The sequence below is a fragment of the Ranitomeya variabilis genome, chromosome 1, assembly GCF_051348905.1.
Source record: "Ranitomeya variabilis isolate aRanVar5 chromosome 1, aRanVar5.hap1, whole genome shotgun sequence".
NCBI lineage: Eukaryota > Metazoa > Chordata > Amphibia > Anura > Dendrobatidae > Ranitomeya > Ranitomeya variabilis.
Genome location: NC_135232.1, coordinates 964,821,504 through 964,834,400, shown reverse-complemented (window position 1 = coordinate 964,834,400; position 12,897 = coordinate 964,821,504). Strand labels below are relative to the sequence as shown.

The following is a 12,897-nucleotide window of genomic DNA, read 5'->3' as shown; positions in this document are numbered from 1 at the left end:
ATGGCGCGCTGTCTCTTACCTGCGGACAGGAGGGGACTGCAAGCTGCCGCAATGGCCAATCAGAGCGCTGTAAGTGGAAGGTAGACCAATGAGATGGCAGTCTTGCCAGAAACCCGCGACTGGCAGCCAATAGCAACACGGGCAGCAGTGGCAGTCACCAATAGCGTGGCGGAGCAGGCGGAGACCAGAGGCCACTTCCTAGGACGCTGCAGTGAGTGAAAAGGAGGGAGGGGGTGATCCCGTCGCACCTGACAGGAGGAGGAGTTCCCGGTGTGTGAGTCCCGGTGCCGGTCTGGAGCTGTGCCCCCGCTGCCCACGCAGGATTGCTGTACCCACGGAGGACTCTTCCAGCTGACAGCGAGGCACGGCGGCCCTGTGTGTTCCTGCACTCAGCCATGGCCAGCCAGGAGAGGCAGGTGCACACAACAGGTGAAGAGAGATCCGCCGCAGAGGGCCCCGATCCCGGAGGGGCCAAGGCTTTAGGCCCAGGGGTGCCGATCCGGGGTATCCGGATGAAGTTCGCAGTGCTGAGCGGACTGCTGGAGGTCGGGGAGGTGAGCACCCGGGACCTGGTGGACACGGTCTTCAACCTGGTGAGTAGTTAGTGCTGGTCACAAGTGACGACACCTCCTGGTCAGGGCCCCCCCGCGACACCTCCTGGTCAGGGCCCCCCCGCGACGACACCTCCTGGTCAGGGCCCCCCCCGCGACGACACCTCCTGGTCAGGGCCCCCCCCGCGACGACACCTCCTGGTCAGGGCCCCCCCCGCGACGACACCTCCTGGTCAGGGCCCCCCCCGCGACGACACCTCCTGGTCAGGGCCCCCCCCCCCCGCGACGACACCTCCTGGTCAGGGCCCCCCCCCCCCCGCGACGACACCTCCTGGTCAGGGCCCCCCCCCCCCCGCGACGACACCTCCTGGTCAGGGCCCCCCCCCCCCCGCGACGACACCTCCTGGTCAGGGCCCCCCCCCCCCCGCGACGACACCTCCTGGTCAGGGCCCCCCCCCCCCCCCGCGACGACACCTCCTGGTCAGGGCCCCCCCCCCGCGACGACACCTCCTGGTCAGGGCCCCCCCCCCGCGACGACACCTCCTGGTCAGGGCCCCCCCGCGACACCTCCTGGTCAGGGCCCCCCCCGCGACGACACCTCCTGGTCAGGGCCCCCCCGCGACGACACCTCCTGGTCAGGGCCCCCCCCGCGACGACACCTCCTGGTCAGGGCCCCCCCGCGACGACACCTCCTGGTCAGGGCCCCCCCGCGACGACACCTCCTGGTCAGGGCCCCCCCGCGACGACACCTCCTGGTCAGGGCCCCCCCGCGACGACACCTCCTGGTCAGGGCCCCCCCGCGACGACACCTCCTGGTCAGGGCCCCCCCGCGACGACACCTCCTGGTCAGGGCCCCCCCGCGACGACGCCTCCTGGTCAGGGCCCCCCCGCGACGACGCCTCCTGGTCAGGGCCCCCCCGCGACGCCCCCTCCTGGTCAGGTCCCCCCCGCGACGCCCCCTCCTGGTCAGGTCCCCCCCGCGACGACACCACCTGGTCAGGGCCCCCCCCGCGACGACACCACCTGGTCAGGGCCCCCCCCGCGACACCTCCTGTCACTGCTGCACGTCTTATCACCACTGCCCACGGGGCTGGCACCTATCATCAGCCCTGGATTGGGATCTGGTGACTTTCTCCTTCTTTCTGGTAATGTGGATCTGTAATAATGGATGTGAGCAGTGTGGGCGATCATGGCAGAAGCCACAACACTAGTGTGAACCCTGCCCAACTCTAACACATGGCTTGGGTGATACATTGTATCTGCTGTCTGTTTGTTGGGCATGTCCGCCTATGAATGGAGGGGATGTTCCCATTCAAGAATAACAAGCTGAAATGGTGGGAGGCTTGAGAACAAGGTGGACTCCAACGTTGCATCATACATTCATTAGAGGGGCGCTCTGTGGACTGAGTATTATGATGGATCAATTTGAAATCCCCCCCCCCCCCTTCTCCTTTAAAATGGTAGAATATATCAAACCCAATAATAAATTGGTGGGGATCAGCTGGCACCGATCTATTGTAATGGAGCTGGCACACAGGCTATTATACACGTTGATGACAACGCGACCTTTCTCAGGATCCCATACAAATTGCATTATAGTAGGTGAACCCTCCAAGGTCTGCCTACCATCTGTGTACCTTCACATTCTCACCAACAGATGGATTGTGCCCGGGGAGGGGCGGATCGGACAGATTGATTGCGCCCGGGGAGGGGCGGATCGGACAGGTGGATTGCGCCCGGGGAGGGGCGGATCGGACAGATGGATTGCGCCCGGGGAGGGGCGGACAGATGGATTGCGCCCGGGGAGGGGCGGATCGGACAGATGGATTGCGCCTGGGGAGGGGCGGATCGGACAGATGGATTGCGCCTGGGGAGGGGCGGATCGGACAGATGGGTCGCGCCCGGGGAGGGGCGGACCGGACAGATGGGTCGCGCCCGGGGAGGGGCGGATCGGACAGATGGGTCGCGCCCGGGGAGGGGCGGATCGGACAGATGGGTCGCGCCCGGGGAGGGGCGGATCGGACAGATGGGTCAAGCCTGGGGAGGATGGATCCGCCAAATGGAATTTATGTTCTCGATCCCTTTATCGTTCAGGTGGATAAGGAGTCTGGCAGATGCTGACTTTTCTCTCCCCATTGTGAACATATGAACGCTTAGTCGAGTCCAGATTTGGGGAGTCAGGAGAGATGTTCTTCATCACTGTTGTCTAAGCTGAATGGGCCCTTCTGGTCTATGGGAAACTACTGACTGTAAGGAAGTGAGACCACACGTTTGCACTAACTTCTGTGACTCCTGAGTTCCTAGTGTTTAATCCCCCACCCAGGGGTGCAACTATAGTTGAAGGGTTTTTGGTGTCCCTTGGTCCTTCTAGCCTAACAGGGGGCTAAGATGTCTGTGGAGACACGGGGGTCAGCGGGTGCTCTAGTCTGCTGGCTCGAGACCACATGGAATAAGGATCATCCCACTGAAGACCCGCTCTCCTTTTACCTTGGGCATAATACTACTTAGAGAGTACAGGGTGAGTGTAAAACAGTATGTCAATATTTTATTGAACCACAAAACAGGCAAGTAACATAGAACAGTTCCAGCAAAATTCCCAAGATGGTGCAGAATTACAGATTCTCACCCTTCCGCTGACTCGCTGGGTTTAGAGCAGCTGCAACTCAGGAGCTTCCAGGGCCGACTACCCCCACCAGTGGCACCCCGCTTTTGGCAGGCACCCACAGAGAGGAGGTGATGACAAGCTTAGGAAGCTAACCAAGAGCAGTAAGGTATGTGGCCAGGTGACCTGATTGTCCCAACCTGGATATTTAAAGACGTCTCTGAGAGTTCAGTGATGGTCCATGGAACAGATGTGTTCTTCGAGCTGGGGTCTTTTTCCCCTAAGCTGACATCCTGTAGTGTCACTTGGAACAGAGGCAATGTCTCCTTATATAGTTCAGAACTGTCCTTCAAGCCATCATTCACAGGTCAAGGGGAAGGGGTGATGAGATTAGCCAGCATTGTTTTAGTATTTATAGTTTATCCTTCAAAGTTTGCAAGTCCACAAACTGTGTGGCTTGGTATAATCTGTAGTAAACATATTAACAAACATTATTGTTCATTGACCTTACCTCCCTGTTTTGCAAAGATAACCGTACAATAAACTGTAAGAAATGATCTGAGGTAACAACCATTCATCAATTGACAAATATCAAGTCAACCTACAAGAAGAGTCAACATTCAGACTCTTGACCGACCAAAGAAATATACACATACATTCAGTCAATAATTCAGAGTTCTGGGCCTATGGAATTTACATCTAGCATAATTTATAAGAAATGCTGCCTCCTGAGCACTGGGGAGGGGACGCGTCTCGAGCACTGGGGTGGGGGCCGCGTCCCGAGCACTGGGGTGAGGGCGGTGGGGAATGCGTCTTGGGCACTGGGGAGGCATCAGGTGGAGGGTTGCAGTGCACATGGCCTCGGGGTTTGCTAGTGCTGGGTTCAGCAGGTGCATGTATGGCAGACGTAACGTCCTCACCTCCTGATACAGGCTGAGGATAAATGCCATCCAGCTGCAGTCACTGTACGACAAGGCTTCTCTGAAGTTTCCTCTCTGAACCGTACTCTTGGCTACAATTCTCGGCAGGCCGGCTACGAGTGTGTGGTGTCATATCGTGCAGGAAGTCTGTTCTATGTGCAGTGTGTGGGCAGGTCCCTCTTGTGTCAGGACCGCTCTATCTCTAGCTTTCATACTGCTTGGCCTGGAATCATCATTTCTTTTTTGTCTGTTAATGTTTTCTATATCTATAACCTCAGCTTTACGCCGGAGAATCCTGAGTGATCGAGCTTTTCAGCAGTGGGATCTATCAGTCTGATCGTACAACTTGCATATTACAGCAGGTTTCTGTATATTAATTTTCCGTGCCAGCTGGATGTTACATTAGGGCCAAGACTATGAGGCGATGTGTTACCCAACTGCAGTCTCCAGACCAGCGGCTCGCTGTTGTGACGCTTTTAAACCTGTAATTTTACTGTTGAAAAAAAAAAAAAGCTTAATTGCAGATCGGTGGCAGTTCCAGGTGAATTGCATTCATGTTTTCAGCAGGTGAGTTGTGAACAGTGACAGAATTCATCTCATTTGGAAACATTTGCAACTCTTTCAGTAGGTCACACTGTGGCACCATAGGACATAATTATGGATGCAATGTCACCGTGAAGCCCGAGCCTAAAGTGAGCTGGATTTAGTGGATGCTTAGTGGCATTTTTTACAGCAATTAGTGTTTTATTTTTTTTCTTCACTTTGAGTAAAGGTACCTTCACACTAAGCGACTTTGCAGCGAGAACGACAACGATCCGTGACGTTGCAGCGTCCTGGATAGCGATATCTTTTTGTTTGTCACGCAGCAGCGATCAGGATCCCGCTGTGATATCGCTGGTCGTTGCTGAAAGTCCAGAACTTTATTTGGTCATCAGATCGGCGTGTATCGTTGTGTTTGACAGCAAAAGCAACGATTCAAGCAATGTTTTACAATGGTAACCAGGGTAAATATCGGGTTACTTAGTGCGGCCCTGCGCTTAGTAACCCGATATTTACCCTGGTTACCATTGTAAAAGTAAAAAAAAAACAGTACATACTCACCTTCTGATGTCTGTCACGTCCCCCGGCGTCCGCGCTGCTGCTCAGAGCTTCGTGCACTGAATGTCAGTGCCGGCCGTAAAGCAAAGCACAGCGGTGACGTCACCGCTGTGCTTTAGGGCCAGCGCTTACACAGTGCAGGGAAGCGGACGCCGGGGGACGCGACAGGCACCGAAATGTAAGTATGTAGTGTTTGTTTTTTTTGGTAACCAGGGTAAACATCGGGTTACTAAGCGCGGCCCTGCGCTTAGTAACCCGATGTTTACCCTGGTTACCCGGGGACTTCGGCATCGTTGGTCGCTGGAGAGCTGTCTGTGTGACAGCTCTCCAGCGACCACACAGCGACGCTGCAGCGATCGGCATCGTTGTCGATATCGCTGCAGCGTCGCTTAATGTGACGGTACCTTAACTGTAGCATTTTCACTGTGACAAAAGGGACTTTTTTTTTTTATTGTTTTTCTGAAACCCATGTGGCTAAATGTTTAAGTCTACACTAAACACTCCATATGCGTTTCAGTTTGAGGGGAGGTTTGGTGCTCTTTGTATGGCGGCTCTTCATGCATATTTACCATACGCTCCTTCATCAAGACCTAGTTCAAGTTGTTCCCTTTGATGTCCATCACGTCACCCCCACAAATGGGGAAAAAAAAACCCACTAAAAAAAAGTGTGTACAAGGCTTTATTGTGTATTCACCAGCAGTGCAAATGGTGAACTGCTAAAACGATCCAATTCATATGAATCGAACAGTGTCCGTCACAAAGTTTCTGCACCAAGTCTGCCATGTGTGAATGGTTACTAGGGACGGCCTGAAATGTATTGAATTTATTAAGCTGCATTATAAGAAATGTATCATCTATTCCTAGGAAGATTCGTCTGTTAACTCTGACCCCCATATGATCTCCAGAGTTCCCCATTTCATTTGATGTGATTGTTGGTCCCAGTAGTCGCACCCCCCCCCCCCCCCCGAGATACATTTTATCCCCTTTTTCCGTCTGTTTTCTGCTCTGTGGCCTTAGGCTGCTTTCACACATCAGTTTTTTGCCATCAGTCACAATCCGTTGAATGTTGAAGAAAAAACGGGTCCGTCGCAGATTTTGAAAAACTGATGCGACGGATCCAGTTGTTTCACCGGATCCGACTAGCTGATCCAGCTAATTGGATCCTAAAAAAAAATAATCGGAGCATGCTCAGTTAAAAATAACTGCCATAGGCTTCCATTCTAGCAAATGACGGATCCATCACAGTAATGTTTTTTGTGTACAGGACAATGTCCGTTTTCTCCAGCCGCTGGATAAACAATTTTTGACGTATCCGGCGAACGACAGGTGATACGTGAGGCAATCTGTCGCTAATACAAGTCTATGAGAAAAGAAACGATCCAGTGGCAACACTCGCCGGATCCAGCGTCGGACTGGAGCACCTTGGGCCCACCAGAGAAAATCATTCTTGGGGCCCACTATGTAGCTACATAGAAATAAATACAAGACCACCAATTGTGCGGTAAAACACGCTAATATCAGGGTATAATATAAGGTAGTACACGTCTTAATTATGTAGCAGGGGTTGGGGTAGCCCCCTCAAAGAAAATAAAGTAGCTCCCTCATAGGGTACAATGTATCCCCCTCACAGAAAATAATGCAGCCCCCTATAGAATATAATGTAGCCCCCCCATAGAATATAATGCAACCAGTCTCAGAGTATAATGTAGCCCCCTTAGAGTATAGTGCAACCCCCTCATAAGGTATAATGCAGCCCCTTCATGGAATATAATGTAGCCCCCTCATAGGGTATCACGCTGCCCCCTCTCATAGGGTATCATGCAGCTCACCCTCATAGGGCATCATGCAGCTAACTCCCCCCATAGGGCATCATGCAGCTAACCCTCCCCATAGGGTATCATGCAGCTAACCCTCCCACCATGGGGCATCATGCAGCTAACCCTCCCCCCCATGGGGCATCATGCAGCTCACCTCCCCCCCATGGGGCATCATGCAGCTCACCTCCCCCCCATGGGGCATCATGCAGCTCACCTCCCCCCCCATGGGGCATCATGCAGCTCACCTCCCCCCCATGGGGCATCATGCAGCTCACCTCCCCCCATGGGGCATCATGCAGCTCACCTCCCCCCATGGGGCATCATGCAGCTCACCTCCCTCCATGGGGCATCATGCAGCTCACCTCCCCCCATGGGGCATCATGCAGCTCACCCCCCCCATACAACCAGCCAGGACTCAATAATAAAAAAACACAGAAAAGCACAATATTCACCTCTCCTCCTCGCTCCCACGCTGACTCCAGCAGCGGCTCTGCTCCGATGTCAGAAGCTGCGCTGCTGTCGGCCTCACACACAGCAGGTGCGCGATGAAGTGACGTCATCGCGCACCTGCTGTGTGTCAGCGGCGAGGGGAATCATGGGAGAGGGAGCGTCATCTGACGCTCTCTCCCCATTTACGAGCGCTGGGGGGGCGGCATTGGCGCCCCCTGGCTTTTGGCCCCATAGCGGCCGTGTGAGCTGGGGGCCCCTAAGGGAGCAGCAGCGGCGGGGGGCCCTGGTCTGCTGGCTCTGATAGCAGGCAGTGTTTAACCGCAATTTGCGGCAAACGCTGCCCGCTATTATAGTGAAATGAATTCACTCCTCTCCACGCCCATGGGGGCGTGGGGAAGCGTGAATATTCATTTCACTTTAGCAGCGGGGACAGGCTTAGGCTACTTTCACACTAGCGTGGGGCCCTAGGTTACCGACGCTAGCGTTCTCTGCGCCGCACAACGGGGGCAGCGGATGCACTTTTCCAGCGCATCCGCTGTCCCATTGTGAGGTGCGGGGAGGTGGGGGCGGAGTTCCGGCCGCGCATGCGCGATCGGAAAAAGCGGACCGTCGGCAGCATAAAACGTTACATGTAGCGTTTTTTACAGCCGACGGTCCGCCCCAACACGGCGCAACCGTCGCACGACAGTTGCGACGTGTGTCAATGCGTCGCAAATGCATCGCTAATGTTAGTCAATGGGAAAAAACGCATCCTGCAAGCACTTTAGCAGGATGCGTTTTTTTGCCAATACGACGCATTGCGACGTATTGAAAAAACGCTAGTGTGAAAGTAGCCTTAGGCTTCCTGTCACCCGCTGCTTCTCCACTGGTACTGGGGGCCCCATAGCAGCTGCGGGGTGTGCGCTATTAGTGACACCCGACTTGCTGGGGGCCCCTGGAGCAGCGGGGGCCCTAGGCACTGTATGCCAGCAGGTGTCAGGGCCTGGGCCCACCGGAGAATCCTCCGGTTCTCCGGTGGGCCAGTCCCCGACCCTGGCCGGATACATTTTTTTTTTTTTTTTCAAAATTCGCCGGATTGAGACTGACGGCAAAAGACTGATGTGTGAAAAGTGCCTTAATGAAATATGGAGTCACACCTTCTCAGTGATGTTTGCTGGTAATAATTATTATTAGAGTTCTGCCTGTACCCGCTCCTTGAAATTGGACTTTACACCTCACCTGTTGGAAGAAAAGCCGATAATAGAACAATAACGTAACCAGAATGGAAGGAGCTGTTGTAGGGTCTGTGTACGTGATGGGGGGGGGGGGCACATGTGGGACCCTCCTCTGTAATCACATCACAGGACAAGTGTCTGACTTAAAAATTTCTATTGTTTAATGCACTAGTTTCCGCCATAGATCGGTAGAGACTGACCCATTCAAGTCTATGGGTCTGTGAAAAAATGCATAGGTAAAAGGGTCACAGCATCTCTACCTTCCACCCCACCACAAAATCAAGCAGGATCCACACCTTCTGTGTTTGTGTTCTATATATCACATATACCACTTTATGCCGTTACCACCTATTTGACATTGGACATTCAGAAAACGTTTGGTCACATTCCTCCGACTGGTATGAAGGGGCAGGGTGGAGGCGAATGGTTGCAATTTTGCTAACCTTTCATTTGCACATTAAAGTCTACCATAGTGCTGCCCAACTGGTTTGTCAAGTTTGAAACCAGAACTTTGGAAGTGGAAGCTTGGCTGGGTGGGTGACATATGTCTGTGGCCATGTTCTGGGCCTTAAAAAAGTGATGTCTCCATGAGTCCTGGGATCAGTTTCTCATTTAAGTAGGAAGTATGTTCTTTCTGCTCCAAAGCTTGGTTTAAGGTTTCGCTGCTTAGCATTGTGCGGAGACCTTTGTTAATAATTTATTCTCCCTCCCTCACTAATATATACGGCTTTGTCTGTGTGCTGGATTGTTATAAAATGACACCTCCACCCAAAAACCTAAAAACTTCAAATGAGAAGTCGCCGCTGAAATTCTGTTAGTGACTCACAAAGTGATGGCTTCACAGAGCTAATGACTGGCAAAACGGGTATTACAGAGTCCCGGTGGAGGAGCATGCTGCAGCGTGGGTGAATATTTTCCGTAGTTCACCAGTTGTAGAACCATCGTACTACTGCCCACGCTTCTGCTTCTCTGATCCGGTACTTGAGAATAGCTGAATTTTCAGGTTTAATTGCAGATGTGTGTTCTTACCAAAATTAATTTGCTTATCAATCTAAGTCACCCAAATAAGTTTTCAGTTCTCTATTTTGCTTTATGCTTGCTATAGCTTTGCAGCTGTTTTAAATATTTCTATCATTGGGGCCCCGCTCCTGGACTAGTGGAAATTCTGAATTATTGCACATCAAACTTGAAGTAGTGTGATGAGCTCCAGTTAAAGGGGTTATCCGGGACTTTTAGTTCTTACACCCGCAGTAGAAAAAAAAAAGGCAGGTTCAGTGGCTGCCACTGATATCACATCAACGGAGCTGTGACTTCTTTTCCACCCTTTGTTGATGGGGTGTGACTGCCAATATCAGGCTCTCAGGCAAGTGGCAGCCAGGTGTAAAACTTGACGTCAATCAGCATGATGCCAGCAGTGCTGCCCGTTGACATAGCAGCCCAGAAGAACTTCTCTGTTGATGTGGCCTGCAGGAGAGGACGGCGACCACTCTGAGCCGGGTGCAGTGGGCAGGTAGTTAGCAACCAACCAGCCTGTTCGTTTTTAGGTCCATTGGGGGGGGGGGGAATCCCTAAATAAAATAGAGGGTTGAAGCATGGTTAGTGGCCGCCGTCCTACACACGGTATTTGCTGCGCTGCTGCTCCCTGTGTCGGGCTGTCTTGCTGAGTTGCCTCTTGAAGCACTGCTGCATTCTCCGGCTGTCTCCTCCTGGCAATAAGGAGGGACTGCCAGACTCTGCAGAAATTTAAACCTTTGTGTCCTGCAGTTGTTTTCCTTCCCTGATCTATCCCCTGCCAGAAGGGGATATGAGGCAGCTCCTACCTCCACTCTTTGCCTGAACTTAGGTTCCTAGTTCCAGACTTTCTAGTTACCTGTGTTGGTGCACTCCTGTTTTCTTTCCTGCTACTTACCCGGCTAGTGTAATCGATATGTTTGACCTCTCCGCTCCTGACACCAGCTTCGTGTTCTGATCCTGTTCTCCATGCCTCGAGCTTGGATTGTCTGACCACATCTGTCTGTGCTTCGTGTTTTGCCTCTGACCCTTAAAGGGAACCTATCACCCCGTTTTTTAAAAATTAGATAAAAATAGTGTGAAATAGGGGCAGAGCTGGGCTTTACATTACTGCTTTTTTGGTGCCTTTACACCCCCGTTACGCTGCCGAAATACCTTTGTGAAGTGGCCGTTTTGTCCTGTCACTCAAGTTGGTCAGGTCGGATGGGCGTGGTCACAGCGCTGTTTCTCCCCCAGATCAGGCTCATCATTACGTTGGTGGCGTAGTGGTGTGCGCATGTCCAAAGAGAAGATCCACTGCCCAGGAGATTCAAAACAGCGCGGTCTTCGCTATTCGCCGTTTACCGGTGGGCGCGGCCATCTTTCCTGCAGGATTCCGCGCGTGCGCAGATGGAGATCGCGGCGGCCATTTTCCTGAAGCCCCGGGCAGCAGAGCGCTCCATCTGCGCACGCGCGGCCAAAGGAAAGATGGCCGCGCCCACCGGTAAACGGCGAATAGCGAAGACCGCGCTGTTTTGAATCTCCTGGGCAGTGGATCTTCTCTTTGGACATGCGCACACCACTACGCCACCAACGTAATGATGAGCCTGATCTGGGGGAGAAACAGCGCTGTGACCACGCCCATCCGACCTGACCAACTTGAGTGAGAGCAGAAAACGGCCACTTCACAAAGGTATTTCGGCAGCGTAACGGGGGTGTAAAGGCACCAAAAAGGCAGTAATGTAAAGCCCAGCTCTGCCCCTATTTCACACTATTTTTATCTAATTTTTAAAAAACGGGGTTCCCTTTAAGTCAGCTGCCATAGATCTGAACACTTCCCTGGAGTGGGTTGCACCTGATAGCAACTCTAACGGCCAAGCCTATCCTCACCATCAAAGGCTCTACAGAAGACCAGGTAGCCACTTTGTAATACCCCAACAGGGTAAACGCACCCCGTGAAACAGTGGGTCCACACCCACCGCCATCACATTTTTTAGATCCAGGGCACAGACGGGCTACTGTTTTAAAGTTAATATAATTTTTAATCAGTATACAAATTCTCAAATACTAGTTAGCCTGTGCAAAATTTTCGCACATTTGGCTGTCGGGGGGGCGCAGGCAATTTCAGAAAAATTAAGCTGGTCAAATGTAAATGTATTTAAGGAGATGATGAACACAGATATACAGTACAGAGCAAAAGTTTGGACACACCTTCTGATTTAAAGATTTTTCTGTATTTTCATGACTATGAAAATTGTACATTCACACTGAAGGCATCAAAACTATGAATTAACACATGTGGAATTTTATACTTAAAGGGCACCTGTCACCCCGTTTTTTCCATATGAGATAAAAATACTGTTAAATAGGGCCTGAGCTGTGCATTACAACAGAGTATTTTGTGGACCCCAATTCCCCACCTATGCTGCCAAAATACGTTACCAAAGTAGCCGTTTTTGCCTGTCAATCAGGCTGGTCTGGTCAAAAGGGCGTGGTGTCTTACCCCAGATCTTGCTTAGTTTTCCGTTGGTGGCGTAGTGGTTTGCGCATGCCCAAGGTCCCGAATCGACTGCACAGGGGAGTGAAAAGAGCGCGATGTGCGTTATTTCCCTGTCGATCGGTGGGGGCGGCCATCTTCTTTGGCCGCGCGTGCGCAGATGGAGCGCTCTGCTGCCCGCGGCTTCAGGAAAATGGCCGCGGTATGCCGCGCGTGCGCAGATGGAGATCGCGGCGGCCATTTTCCTGAAGCAGAATTCGCATCTCGGCTTCAGGAAAATGGCCGCCGCGATCTCCATCTGCGCATGCGCGGCATCCCGTGGCCATTTTCCTGAAGCCGCGGCCAGCAGAGCGCCGCTTCTGCGCACGCGCGGCCAAAGGAAGATGGCCGCCCCCACCGATCACCAATGAAATAGCACACATCGCGCTGTTTTCACTCCCCTGTGCAGTGGATTCGGGACCTTGGGCACGCGCCAACCACTACACCACCAACAGAAAACTAAGCAAGATCTGGGGTAAGACACCACGCCCTTTTGACCAGACCAGCCTGATTGACAGGTGAAAACGGCTACTTTGGTAACGTATTTTGGCAGCATAGGTGGGGAATCGGGGTCCACAAAATACACTGTTGTAATGCACAGCTCAGGCCCTATTTAACAGTATTTTTATCTCATACGGAAAAAACGGGGTGACAGGTGCCCTTTAAAGGGAACCTGTCACCCCCCCCCCCCTCAGGCGTTTGTAACTAAAAGAGCCACC

General features: G+C 52.7%; 1 protein-coding gene across 1 annotated transcript in view; it reads left to right on the top strand.

The window, feature by feature from the left end:
* The first annotated feature begins 200 nt into the window (after positions 1-200).
* Positions 201-12,897, top strand: part of LRBA (LPS responsive beige-like anchor protein) — a 749,089-nt gene continuing 736,392 nt past the window's right edge. The window contains exon 1 of the mRNA XM_077279308.1: positions 201-593. Coding sequence (XP_077135423.1) covers positions 396-593 — 198 coding nt within the window. The 5' untranslated portion in view covers positions 201-395. The remainder of the gene's footprint in view (positions 594-12,897) is intronic.